This window comes from Carlito syrichta, unplaced genomic scaffold (genome assembly GCF_000164805.1).
Source record: "Carlito syrichta isolate Samal-C Ts95f unplaced genomic scaffold, Tarsius_syrichta-2.0.1 Scaffold303210, whole genome shotgun sequence".
Classification (NCBI taxonomy): domain Eukaryota; kingdom Metazoa; phylum Chordata; class Mammalia; order Primates; family Tarsiidae; genus Carlito; species Carlito syrichta.
This window is the reverse complement of record NW_007247306.1, coordinates 22,857-36,627: the sequence shown is the minus strand read 5'-3', so window position 1 is coordinate 36,627 and position 13,771 is coordinate 22,857. Positions and strand designations below refer to the sequence as shown.

At 43.6% G+C, this 13,771-nt stretch overlaps 1 protein-coding gene across 1 annotated transcript in view; it reads left to right on the top strand.

Annotated features, from left to right (window-relative positions):
- Positions 1-13,771, top strand: part of SZT2 (SZT2, KICSTOR complex subunit) — a gene marked incomplete at its 3' end in the record, with an annotated part of 39,108 nt that overhangs the window by 2,583 nt on the left and 22,754 nt on the right. Inside the window, exons 2-4 of the mRNA XM_008058096.2 lie at positions 8,985-9,110; positions 9,417-9,590; positions 10,180-10,350. Of these exons, the coding sequence (XP_008056287.2) occupies positions 8,985-9,110; positions 9,417-9,590; positions 10,180-10,350 (471 nt within the window). The remainder of the gene's footprint in view (positions 1-8,984; positions 9,111-9,416; positions 9,591-10,179; positions 10,351-13,771) is intronic.

Genomic DNA, 13,771 nt, shown 5'->3' with positions numbered 1-13,771 from the left:
GTGTTGACCTCCTGGGCTCAGGCAATCCTTCCCTCAGCCTCCTGAGTAGCTGGGACTACAGGCACATGCCACCATGCCTGGCTAATTTTTTGTTTTTTGTTTTTCTGTAGAGTCAGGGTCTTGTTATGTTGCCCAAGCTGGTCTCAAACTCCTTGGGCTCAAGCAATTCTCCTGCCTCAGCCTCCGAAAGTGCTGGGATTACAAGTATGAGCCACTGTGCCTGGCTGTAACCTGCCTTATTAAGAAGTAGGAGGTGAAGCTGGGCGCAGTGACTCAAGCCTGCATTCCCAGCACTTTGCGAGGCCAAGGCAAGAGAATTGCCTGAGTCTAGGGGTTCGAGACCAGCCTGGGCAACTTGGTGAGACCTCATCTCTATAATAAATCAGAAAATTGGCCAGGCATGGTGGTATGCACCTGTAGTTCCAGCTATTTGGAAGACTGAGGCGAAAGGATTGCCTGAGCCCAGCAGGTCAAGGCTGCGGTGGTGGTGAGCATGCCACTGCACTCTAGCCTAGGCAACAGAGTTAGACTCCGGCTTAAAAAAAAAAAAAAAGAGGAAGTGGAAGCGTTGTGAATCAGGAAGGCTTCTCAGAGAAATGACATTTAAGCCTGAAGAAGTTGGCTGTAAGAAGAGACAGAGAACATTACAGGCAGAGAGAATGGTGAAGATCTTGCGATGAGAAGGAACTTGGAGCCTTCAGAAAACTGAGAGGAAGCAGCTCCTCTTGTGGATGCAGGTGACAATGAGACTGGCTAACAGTTACTAAGTGCTTACTAAGTATCATCTGATGCTCCTAAAGTGGGCACTTTTATTATCCCTCTTTCACTGATGAGGAAACTGAGGTACAGGAAGTTTAAGTCTCTGTGCCAAAGCCATAGAGTTAATAAGCAGCAGAACCAGCATTTGATCCTAGAGACTAACACTGGAATGCATGCTCTTAACTGAAGGGATTGGTGAGAGATAAAGCTGGAGAAGAAGATATAACTTGAGGGGTTCAAGACTTTGGCATATAGAGATAAAGAGACTTCGGCCAGTTAAAGGGGGAGGAAATCTATGTTATTTTATGGGAGTCTGTTAACAGAAGACAGCATAAGGGTTTAAAAAGGCTCAAAAAATAATTCAGACCTTAAGCACAAAAGGACAGGTGCAAAAAACTAGTAGAAAACAAATTGGTGAGTAGGACCATCCTGGTACACGTGATATGCAGCATAGTGCTTAGTAATCTCTTATTTATCTTGGTATAAATGGTATGTAGGCCTCAATAAATGTTCCAAAGAATGATAGCCTTCCTCTATCATTGTTCAGACTCTTCCTGTTTAATTGCAACAACATCCCTTTGAAGATATGCTTATCCACATTGCTACCAGTGAAGAAACTGAGGCCTGGAATAATTAAATAACTTGTTCAAGTTCACCTAGATAGCAAGTAATTGAATCATACTTGAACCCAGGTCTCTGAATCCAAAACACTGCTTTGTCTTTGCCAGATAATTCCAAGAGTAATACACTTCAGACTCAAGGCAGATTGATATTGTGGACTTGAAACTCCGTATGAGCATGGATACTGTAAAAACTGATTTAGAGGTTCTCAAATGTTAGTGTGGAAGAATCATGTTGTTAAAATGTAAATCCTTGAGCCCCATCAACTCTCAATTCAGTTTTTTTAAATTATGAACTTCAGATGATTTTGATGCAACTGGTCCTTGGATTCCACTTTGAAAAACATTCTTGGTCGGGCTCGGTGGCTCAGCCTGTAATCCCAGCACTTTGGGAGGCCGCAGTGTGTGGATTGCCTGAGCCTGTGGGTTCGAGACCCGCCTGGGCAACTTGACAAGACCTCATCTCTACAACAAATCAAAAATTAGCCGGGCGTGGTAGCGCGCATCTGTAGTTCCAGCTACTTGGAAGGCTGAGGCGGAAGGATCGCCGGAGCCCAGCAGATGGAGGTTGCGGTGGCCAGGATCGGCCATTGCACTCCAGTCTGGGTGACAGAGTGAGACTCCAACTCAAAAAAAAAAAAAAAGAAAAAGAAAAACATTCTAGCTAGGTGCAGTGGCTCATGCCTGTAATCCCAGCACTTTGGGAGACAGAGGCGAGAGGATTGCCTGAACTCAGGGGTTCAAGACCAGCCTGAGCAACATGGTGAGACCACATCTCTACAATTAATTTAAAAATTAGCCAGGTATGGTGGCACATGCCTGTAGTTCCATCTCTTTGGGAGGCTGAGGTGGAAAGATCGCCTGAGACTAGCAGGTTGAGGCTGCAGTGGCTGAGATTGTGCTGCTGCACTCCAGCCTGAGTGACAGAGTGAGACTCTGATTCAAAAAAAGAAAAAAAAAGAAAAAGAAAAACACCATTCTAGTTGCTTGAATTATTAGGTCTCACGGGTTCAAGACCAGCCTGGGCAACTTGACGAGACCTCATCTCTACAATACAGAAAATTAGCTGAATGTGGTGGTGCATGGCTGTAGTTGCAGCCACTTGGAAGGCTGAGGCAGAAAGATCGCCTGAGCCCAGCAGGTCAAGGCCGCTGTGATCATGAGCGTGCCACTGCGACAAAGTGAGACTCTGACTCCAACTCAAAAAAAAAAATTATGAGGTCTCTTGGTTTTGATAAATCACATCTTGAAAGTGAAGAGAACTTTGAAATGATATTTTGAAAATGTAGTTGTTGACTTTACGGGATCATATGTAAGGGGAGATGTTGCAAGAAGGCTAGGCAAATGTTAGGCAAATATTCCTGTTTTCAAGAAGATGGATTCTGTAAGAACTGATTGATGAACTAGACTTCATTTTGTCTTTGGACTGTCAATCCCTCATTCAACATAACCTTCAAGGCAAAGTGGAGAAATGAAAGCATACAGTGGTGAAATTTAGCAGCCTATTAATAATCAGAAGAAACCTTTTTAATAGTACTGCACCCTCCATCTTGTTTACCCCATTCCCTCCTCACTTAGCAAACCCTGCTGCTCAGCCTTCAGTACTCACTTTCTCCCTACCATTCTGAGTTGCATTACTTTGCTACTTGCTGACATAGAACCATATTCTTATCCTTTGGAACGCTTTTTCAGTTTGTAATAATACAATAGAGTGGTTATTTGATTAATGTTTTTGTCTCCCATTATAGAGAAAATTTTATGAGTAGGAAATACATATTTTTGCTTTCCACAGTATTATGACCTAGCCCAGTGCTTAGCATGTAGCAGGCTCTCCATAAATTTTGGAGTTGGATGAGGAATTGATGGTATCCTGATCAAATTAGCTGTGAAGTTACACTGGAGAGATTTACTAAGAGAAGGAACAACACTCTAAGCTTCACGATAGAAGAATAGATTGAATTTATACAGTTGATAGGACTAATTGAATAGTTGTATGTGCCCAAAAAAGCCAGCTGGGCATGAGTACAGAATGAGGATGTGTCTTTTAACAGGAGCACAAGTGAGAAAGTCATGAGGTTACCTGAGTCAACGGTAAAACTTCTAGAAAAGCAAATATAACCTAGGTGAATCTGAATCTGTGACTTCACCTGGTTATTGTGTTTCATTCTGGTCCCATATTTTAAGTTGAAAAGTAGACCAACCAGAGTTCACTCTGGGCACATAATCTAAGACATAAAATAGTGAGGAAACTTGGAACCATTCCATTTAGACATATAAAGAACTCAGAGGTGTTTATTCTGGGGAAGCAAAGACTCGGCTGTCATCACATGTTTGATAGTCTCTACTTTGGCAGAGAGTCAAGCTTTCCCTGAGTGACTTTAGGAGGTAAAACCAAAAGTGGGTTAGATATTTTCAAGATAACAGATTTCGAGAATGGGTCAAGATGTTATCAAAAAGACAGATTCTGGCTCTGTGTGAGGACATTTCCAACTATACCAACTAAATGGAGATGAGCACAAAAAGCTGAAGTGAGTGTCTGCACAGGACTTCCAACTCAAAGAAGGAAAGTAAACAATAAGACCTTGTTATACTGTGTGCATTTATGTAGCACTTTTTATAAGATGCTTTCACATGTCATCTGGGTAGGTGGTAGTATTTTATGGAGGGAGAAACATGCTCAAGCCCAGAGTCTCAGCTGTCAAATCATACTTTCTTCCCAGAACACTGTTCTTCCTTCTAAAACAAATAAAGTGAAACCTAAAGCAAATCCATTTGAATCCCGGTACTACTCCCCCAGGATTCCAGGAACATTAAAAAAGAAGCTAATGAACCAGGCTCAGTGGCTCAGTCTGTAATCTCATGCCTTTGGGAGGCTGAGGTGAGTGGATTGCCTGAGCCCACGAGTTCGAGACCCGCCTGGGCAACTTGGCGAGACTTCATCTCTACAATAAATAAAAAATGAGCCAGTCATGGTAGTGCACGCCTGTAGTTCCAGCTACTTGGAAGGCTGAGGCAGAAGGATCGCCGGAGCCCAGCAGGTCGAGGCTGCCATGGTCGGGAGTGGCCACTGCACTCCAGTCTGAGTGAGACTCCAACTCCAAAAAAAAAAAAAAAAGAAGCTAATGCTAGAAAATAAGATACATAAGTATAATAAGTTGTAAAAAAACAACTTTTGTGGAAGTAAAGGACAAATCCAAACTAGAATAGGTTAATTTTTCCATAAAGTAATAAGGGAACTCTTAAACAACAAAAAACATGTTGACAAGAGTAAAAAACGAGGAATCATTGGTAAGAAATTAAGAACATAGCTGGAAACAGTAAATATAACTTTTAAGAGCATTTTTCTTTATTCATACATTCATTCAGCAAATATTGTTTGAACACTTAGTATGTCTTGACATGGTGCTAGATGCTAGGGTTACAGCAAGGAACAATATGTAGACATGGCCTCTACCTCCCTGGATCTTCCAGACTTATAGGGGTAACACATTAAAAAGTGTATAAATTCTTAATTGTAAATTCTGTCAGGTGCCATGATGAAGAAATAGAGTGCCTTATGAATGCCTAACAGAGGTCCGTAACTTAGTGCAGGCAATCATGGAAGGGTTTACTTATTAAATCCAGATTTACCAAGTATTTAGTCCTGTATGATGTGACCAAGTGCCCCAACTCTGTCCTTATATGTTGACCCGTGGACATGTACCCTTTCCACTTTCTTTGTTTGTTTGCTTTTTTGAGTTGGAGTTTCATTCTGTCACCCAGACTGGTGCAGTGGCCGCTCCCGGCCACCGCAGCCTCGACCTGCTGGGCTCCAGCGATCCTTTCGCCTCAGCCTTCCGAGTAGCTGGAATTACAGGCGCGCGCTACCACGCCTGGCTTATTTTTTTATTTTATTGTAGAGATGAGGTCTCGCCTGCCCAAGCGGGTCTCGAACCCGCAGGCTCAGGCAATCCACTTACCTCAGCCTCCCAAAGGTGCGGGATTACAGGCTGAGCCACCGAGCCCAGACCCTTTCCACTTTTAACCCAGGCCCAATATGGGCCCAAACTTGTTCTCTTGGTTTTTCTTTGCATAGCTGAAACAGACTGGTCATTGGAAAAAAAAAAGTTTTTACTAAATACCAAACAACAAAAGGAAAATGATATTGACACTAGTGTTAAGATGACCTCACCTTAAGAACAGTTGTACTGATTATGATTTACTTTATTATTTTTTGTTTTTAAAGACAAGGTCTTGCTCTTGCTCTGTCACCTAGGCTAGAGTGTAGTGGCATGATCATAGCTCACTGTAACCTCAAGCTCCTGGGCTCAAGGGATACTCCCACCTTAGCCTCCCAAATAACTTGGACTACAGGTATGCTCCACCTTGCCAGGCTAACATTTTATTTTATTAGGGAGGAGGTGTCTCACTGTGTTGCCTAGACTGGTCTTGAACTCCTGACCTCAAGCAGTCCTCCTGCCTTGGCTTCCCAAAGGACTGGGATTACAGGTGTGAGCCACTGCACACGACCATGATTAGTCTTAAATGTCCAGTTTGCTTTGCTTAGAACTTAAAGTAAGAGATGATGAGTGAGTGAATGGCAATGAGGGGGAAGATATAGTGAACTTACTTATTTAGCAAAATTTTATTGAACATCCTATGTGCCAGGAACTGCACTAGGCTCTGGGGATAGTGTAGTAAAGGAAAACACTGTTAAATTAGGATATCCTTTCTATTCTGATAATACCCTGACCCCAAACCATCTTTTTTTCTTTGTCTTTTTTTAACCCAATAAGTCTTGTAAATCCTGTATTAGACAAGAACTTTGGCAGGATCCAGCATAGTCAGCAGATAATAACATACACCAGCTAAGTTAGATCTGATGGAGAGGTTGCCTGGCTTAGTATTCCACCCTAAAACGAAGGATCAGAGAAACAAAGGACTAGTAATTGATGCGATTTCCTTCTTTGCCAATAAACAGACCCCTCTTCTGATTTTAGATTTGTAGCATAAGTGTACAATTTGATGGAACTTTTCAAGAGGAAGGAGTGGTTAGGAATGATAGTTATAACCATCTCTAATTTTTCTAGCTACCTTGAAAGTCATTCTGTGACAAACTAGCTTCTAATGTACCTTAATCATCCTTGACACCTTCCTTTTTGTTACTTTTCCTCTGTCCTCAATTAATCACCATTTCTTGTCTGTCCTACTCTAATAACCCCCTGAAATGCAACTAAGCTCACTGTTTAGTTCAGCTGACTTTTTTTTTTCCATAACAAGACCATCTCCATAAAAGACAGGAATGGTTTTGCATTCTAGCATTATCTTGCATTGTTTCATCAAAAGGACCAGTCTCAAACGGTTCGCAGAATGGTTACTTTGAGTAACTCTAGTCTAAGCTGCTGTCATATCCCCGGGTTGTTAGGGAGGTCTTTCTGAATCACATGCTAGCCGAAGGGAATTTTTTGTTTTTGTTTTTTTTTGAGTTGGAGTCTCACTCTGTCACCCAGACTGGAGTGCAGTGGCCGCTCCCGGCCACCGCAGCCTCAACCTGCTGGGCTCCGGCGATCCTTCCGCCTCAGCCTTCTGAGTAGCCGGAATTACAGGCATGCGCTACCACGCCCGGCTGATTTTTTGATTTATTGTAGAGATGAGGTCTCGCTGCCCAGGCGGGTCTGGAACCCGCGGGCTCAGGCAATCCACCCACCTCAGCCTCCCAAAGGCACGGGATTACAGGCTGAGACACCGAGCCCGGCCGGAATTTTTTTTTAATGCAAATATAACATTATTGTCCTACTGAAACCCTTTAGTTAGCTTCACCTGCATCTCAGGATAAAATCCAAAATCCTAGGGAGTGCCTGTCTCAGCACGTTTGGGGAAGCAGCATTGTAGAGTCGTATTTCCCAGCGTGTGATTTTTAGATGCTACAGAGACATAACACAAAATAGTATGGAGTCACAATATATTGATGTTTAAATTGTCTTTTAGTCTTATTGTCAAAGCATCCTTTCTGCTTATTACCCCCCTCATGTTTCTTGTGACCGTTCTAAATTTCTTCTGATCTTAAGTTCTCAGTTTTATCCATTTGTCACTCTTCGTACATGGGCTTTGCAGTTCATCAGACCTTGACTTCTGACCCTATACCTACGGCTTATGTTAAATCATTTAACTTTTTGGACCTCAGTTTTCTCTTGCTAAATATTTTGTTTTGAAGACTGAATGAGGGCTGGTCGTGGTGGTTTGTGCCTATAATCCTAGCACTTTAAGAGGCTGAGGTGAAAGCATCACTTGAGGCCAGGGGTTTGAGACCAGCCTGAGCAACAGTGAGACATCATCTCTTCAAAAAAATTTAAGAAATTAGCTGGGCACGTTAGGATTATAGGCATAAGCTATGGTTTTGTATTTTTTTTAACCCTTGCCTCTGTCTTGGGGAAGAAGAAAGACTTTCTATATTTTTAACCATTGTATGTCTGCTCTCCACACTTTTCTCTGACTTCAGGCAACCATCATTACTGCTTTTCTTAGGGCTTTTTCAGTCTCTTCCCTGTGCATGGTTTCCCATTTTACAAAAAAAAAAAAAAAAATTCTTCCTTTCAGCAGTCATTGACTTCTGTCCATTTCTTCTCTACTACCCACTCTTCAATTCTTGCAGCCTGGGTCCTTCCCTTCACTGGAGAAGAAATTTGCTGTTTGTCTAGAACAGGCAAGAGTAAGGCAGTAAGAAATGTTACAGATAAGAACTAATTAAGAAAAGGTATTGGGGGAGTTCAGACCAGTTAACCTTTATTTTCTGGGTGAACAGTGGGCAAGTTTATCTGCTGGGAGTTAGGGTATTGAGAGACTGGAAAACCTTTTGACCAGGAAGAAACCAGAAGGACTGATAAAGACCTGTTGAAGTTGGCACTGCTGGCAAGGTGACAAGCTTCTGTCAGAGTGTAGGTGCTACAGTATATTTGTGGATAAGGGAAAATGTCTAATTCATCCTGAGATAAGACTTGACAGGGCTTGTGTAGTGGAAGGACAAGGATATGGGAAGGGAACTGATGCTTGTTAGAACATTGTTGAAGATCACCTATAAGGCAATGGAGGAAGGAACTAGAATACTGACAACTGAGAAGTGCAGGAGTGGAGACCATGACCCACGGAGTTTTGCTTTTGAGGTATTCAGGAGAATTGCCATTCACCCAGTGAAGATTTCTTTAATGTTGCTGTTGTCAACACTTACTAGGAGGAACTATCTAGTGTTCATGTGGTGTATCAGGGGCTTATTGAGTAGCTACCCTGTTTTAAGCAATTTGCCAACCACAGGGGCACAAAAATGGAATAAAACACAATCCCCACCTTTAAGAGCTTATAGTTCATGGGAGAAATCCATATAAACATTTATGGAAACAATACGGAAAGGTCACTTCATCTAGATAGAGGTCCGTGTAGGGCAAATGGAGCAGAGTTGAGAATTGACTCCCTAGAACACCTTGCATGGAGGTGGGGGCAAACTTTTCACCTCTGCTGCCTTGCCTCATAGATTGTGAGCTCCTTGGGCAAGTTTCTTGCACAGTGATCTCTATATTCTAGGAAATCAGTGCCATTTTTTTTTTAGGTTTATTAATATCTCTTTGTCCTCAGGTGGAAGAAGCTGGGCAGGTGTTCCTGCTAATGAAAAAGGATTATCGAATTTCCCGAAATGTTCGCCTGGCTTGGTTCCTCAATCATCTGCATCAAAATGTGCAGGCCACTCCTCAGGAGATGCTGGTAAGGCATAGAGACAGGCAGAATGTGAAGGACTGACCCAGAAGGATCTGTTTTTTAGGAGGGTGCTAGAAACAGGAAGGGAGACTAACTCTGAAGGCTCTCTGTCTGGGAAGGGCAAGTGACACTACTCACAAAATGATGGAAATTTTTAAAATAATTTTTCCGTATAGTGGGGGGAAGAGTACGTGATTGGGTTGAGGGAGGTGGAGCCAGTAGTATGTCATTTTGGGTATAGAAGGTAGATTCTGGGAAGAAAGGGGTGACTCTTCCCTGATCCTTTCTTTTGCTCTCTGTCTTAATTGTCAGCTTCAGTCTGAGCAGGAGTTGGAAGTCCTCAGTGTCCTACCCCCTGGGTGGCAGCCAGAAGAACCAGTGGTCCCAAGGCCATTCCTCCTCGTACCTTCCACCCGGGTCACCTTCCTGGCTTGGCAGTATCGCTTTGTCATTGAGCTGGACCTTAGCCCATCTACTGGCATTGTGGTAAGCAGTTAGAGGGAGACTATGGGAAAAAAGAATAGGGTTGGGGGTGAGGAGGAGAGAGAATGGCCCAGTGGAAGTAAAAAATGGCCCCAACATACCATTGTGAAAAGAAGACAGGCTTATAAAGGAATGGTGTATGTTTATTTTTTTTTCACTCTGTTGCCCAGACTGGAGGGCAGTGGCTCATTCATGGCCCACTGCAGCCTTGACCTGCTGGGCTCAGGTAATCCTTCCACCTCAGCCTTCCAAGTAGCTGGAACTACAGGCATGCGCTACCACACCCGGCTTATTTTTTTATTTATTGTAGAGACAAGGTCTCACCAAGTTGCTCAGGCTAGTCTGGAACCCCTGAGTTCAGACAGTCCTCTTGCCTCAGCCTTTCAAAGTGCTGGGTTTACAGGCTTGAGCCACTGCATCCAGCTGGTGTATGTTTCAAGACAGATCCCATTCCATCTGTGGCACTGTATTTGGAAATGTGATCAACCATGAACTAAGGGTCCTAGTGACCCCTAGAAGCTGCTTGTTTCTGCCCTCTGTGTAGGGCTGCCTTTGAACACCCTTGAGAGATCTTTCTCTGCATTGCCCTCAGGATGATTCCACAGGGGAGATCCTGTTTGATGAAGTTTTCCACGCCCTGTCCCGCTGCCTATGTGGGCTCCTTCGGCCCTTCCGAGTGCCTGGATCTTGCATCGACTTCCAGCCCGAGATCTACGTAACTATTCAGGCCTACTCCTCCATCATTGGCCTGCAGTCCCACCAGGTATTACATCTTGTCTCCATGTTTGCACCCTCAGACCAAAATTCTGATAGTCCACTGACCAAGTCCTTATCCTGTCTCCACTGGTTGGTGCTCAGAGTCTTCAGCTCTGCTGGCTTCTTGAGACTGCCTCCTCATCATCCCCATGAGTCTCTCTCCTTGAGGAGAACCAGTTCCTTTGTCCTTAAAGAACCATCCCATAGAGTTTAGTTCAGTTGATGTTGATTGAACAAATACCTTTCTCATTCTCCTGTAAATCTCTTTGGTTCTGGCCACTGGATGTTTATTTTCTGTTTCCCTTCCCCACTTCTTTAGTTCTATCAGGTGGTTTGCTGATTGCTGGCTCCTGGTGGTACCCCCAGGATCCGGTCTTTTGGAATAGTTTTGTGATTCTGAAATATAGCAAATACTCAGAAACATGATTTATTTCAAGGACAGAGGAGGGTCATTTTCTCTGAGGGCCCTGTGAACTGTTGGGTGTAATGCTGACCACACAGATAATTACAGGGCTTATCTAACACCCAGGCAGGCTATCGCAAGACACTCCTTTTGGAGAATGGCCAAATCTGTTGCTGGAATATCTGTTTTTGTCTTAGATAAACATTGGCCCAGTTTCCTCTCATCTGCTTTTAACCATTCTCAACTCATTGGTAGGGGCTTACCCTGAAACTGTCACTGATGGGGATAACTGGCTTTGAGAGACAAGGTGCCAGGAATAGCATCTGAGGGTCTGAAATATACAGCAACACAATGGTGCATTCCCAGATCCCAGGATAGGGACTGCCAGCCCTCTGCCCTAGTTTAAAGTGTTCTCCTAGTATAGCTGTTAGGACTGTTGGTTGTGGGCTGAATCCCCAGACAAGGGCCTCTGGTAGCCAAAGCAGGGAGAACATGGGTGTTAGGTAACCACTCAAAACCGGGTTCAGTTTGGCAAACACTTAATGAAGCCTGATTTATGCCAGGCCTGGGCTAGGTCCTGGAGACACAGATGAATCAAACACTGTCCTTGTCCTGATACGAAGAGTTGAGTTTAGTGGGGGGAGACGGATATTGAAGGAGGTGATTGCGGTTGAATGTGATAAGGGCACTGACAAGTTATGACTCAGGTGCTGAGGGAGCACCTACCTAGGGAGCATCCATCCAAGCCTGGGGCAGCATCAGGGAAGTCTTTCAGATAAAGCAACATGTGAACTGAGTCTTGAAGAAAGAATTGAGGTTAACCATTCAAAAGGGGGAAATGGACTCTCCAACTAGAGGGACCAACAAAAACAAACACATGGCACTGTGAAACTGTGCTCATAATCGCAGACCCACAGGTGTTTTGGGGAACTATGTATTACTCAATTTTGACAGCATAGTTTAAGTGTGGCGAGGCAATGGTAATGAGGAGACTATAGAAATAACTGGAGGACAGTTATGACAGGCCATGAATGTCACACTAAGGACTTTGTGCTTTATTCCATTGGTAAGTTCAGTGCAGTGGTTAAGAACACTGAATCTGGAATCACATTACCTGTGTTTGCTTCTAGGCTGTACTGCTTACTGGCTGTGTGTCCTTAAGCAAGTTACTTAACCTTTCTGTGCATCTGTGTTTTTTCTCCAGAACATTAACTGTACTATATTATATGGAATTGAATTAATACATACCAAGCACTTAGAACAGTGCCTGCCCTTAGAAAACATGCAAACGTTAGCTATTAAAACAGTTAGCAATAGGTATTAGGGAACCATAGAAAGTTTTAAATGGACAGCAACAGGAGCAGATTTGTACACTGGGAAAATCACATTGGTTTGTGGCCAATGTGGAGGATGAATTTGGTGACAAAGTCTGGGTGTGTGGAGAACAAGCAGAAGATTATTGCAGCATGGGAAAGAGGAGGCGGCCTGAACAAAAAAAAGATGTAGTCAGTAAAGCCCCAAGGGCCACTTGTCAGCCCTGAACCAAGCCTCCTCATTTCTCTGTAACTTTCTCAAGATTTTTCCTGCTGCTTAAAAAAAAAGTTAAATCAAAGCCTAGCATGATGGTGCATACTTATAACCCCAACTACACAGGAGACTACAGCATGAGAATTGCTTGAGCCCAGGAATTTGAGACCAGCCTAGGTAACATAGGTAACAAAAAAAAAGTTGAATCACGTTTTTAATACATGCTCATTGTAGGATATTTGCGTTTACATTAAAATATAAACAAAAACAAAACTCACCCATAATACAATACCCAGAAATAACTCCTGTTAACATTTCATGGCATTTCCTTCTAATCTTGTGAGCATGTGTTTATCCTCCCACAGCAACATCCCTTTACCAAAGACGAGCAAACATCAGGTTCATTCCAGGCACACAATTTTATTTGTTGAATGTAAAATATGGGCATTCTTCCATGTCACTGAATATTCTTTGAAAACATGATTTTTAATGGCTGCTTAACTTACTATTTCATCATATGTTATCATGCTATATTTAGCCAGATCCTTGTTGCTGGCCACTTGGGTTGTCCCAGTTTTCACTCTTCTCCATTCTGGGATTACAGGCATGAACCACCATACCCAGCCTCTTCTAGACAATATGGATATGAACATGAGCACCTTTCTCACCTTTTATGGCATCAGCTCCTACTACTTCTCTGATCTGTTTTTCTTCTCACAGGCCTGTAGAGTGGGGCAGTGTCCTGCTTTTCCTCTTCAGCTGGGAGTAGAGAGTAAAAAAGTAGTTGTTCCATGGGGGATAGTGTGGGAAAGAAGCGGGCATATGGGGCAGGTTGCAAGAGTATAATGGGAAAAGAGAGAGGAGAGGTCCCGAGGACCACCACAGGGTCTGCAGGCCTAGATACAGTTTTTGTTTGTTGAGTTGGAGTCTCACTGTTGCCCAAGCTGGAGTACAGTGGCTCACGGCCACCAAAGTTAGTTGCCCAGGCTGGTCTCAAACCCCTGGGTTTAGGCAGTCCTCTCTCCTCTGCCTCCCAAAGTGCTGGGATTACAGGCATGTGCCACCAAGCCCGGCTTTGTTTTTTTGGTTGGAGTCACACTCTGTTGCCCAGGCTGGAGTGCAGTAGCACATTCACAGCCACTGAAGCCTCGACCTGCTAAGCTCAGATAATCCTTCCATGTCAGACTTCCAAATAGCTGGGACTACAGGCGTGCACCACCACATCTGACTAATTTTTTTTATTTATTGTAGAGACAAGGTCTCGCTGTGTTGCCCATGCTGGTCTCAAAGTCCTGGGCTCATGTATTCCTCTCGCTTCCACCTCTCAAAGTGCTGGGATTATAGGCATGAGCCACCGCACCTAGCCAGATACAATTTTTAGGATGGGGGGGCACTTATTTATGTTTGAAATAGAGGGAAAGGAGCCCATGGAGAAAGAATGTTAAGCCGGGCTTGGTGGCTCAGCCTGTAATCCCACGCCTTTGGGAGGCTGAGGTGA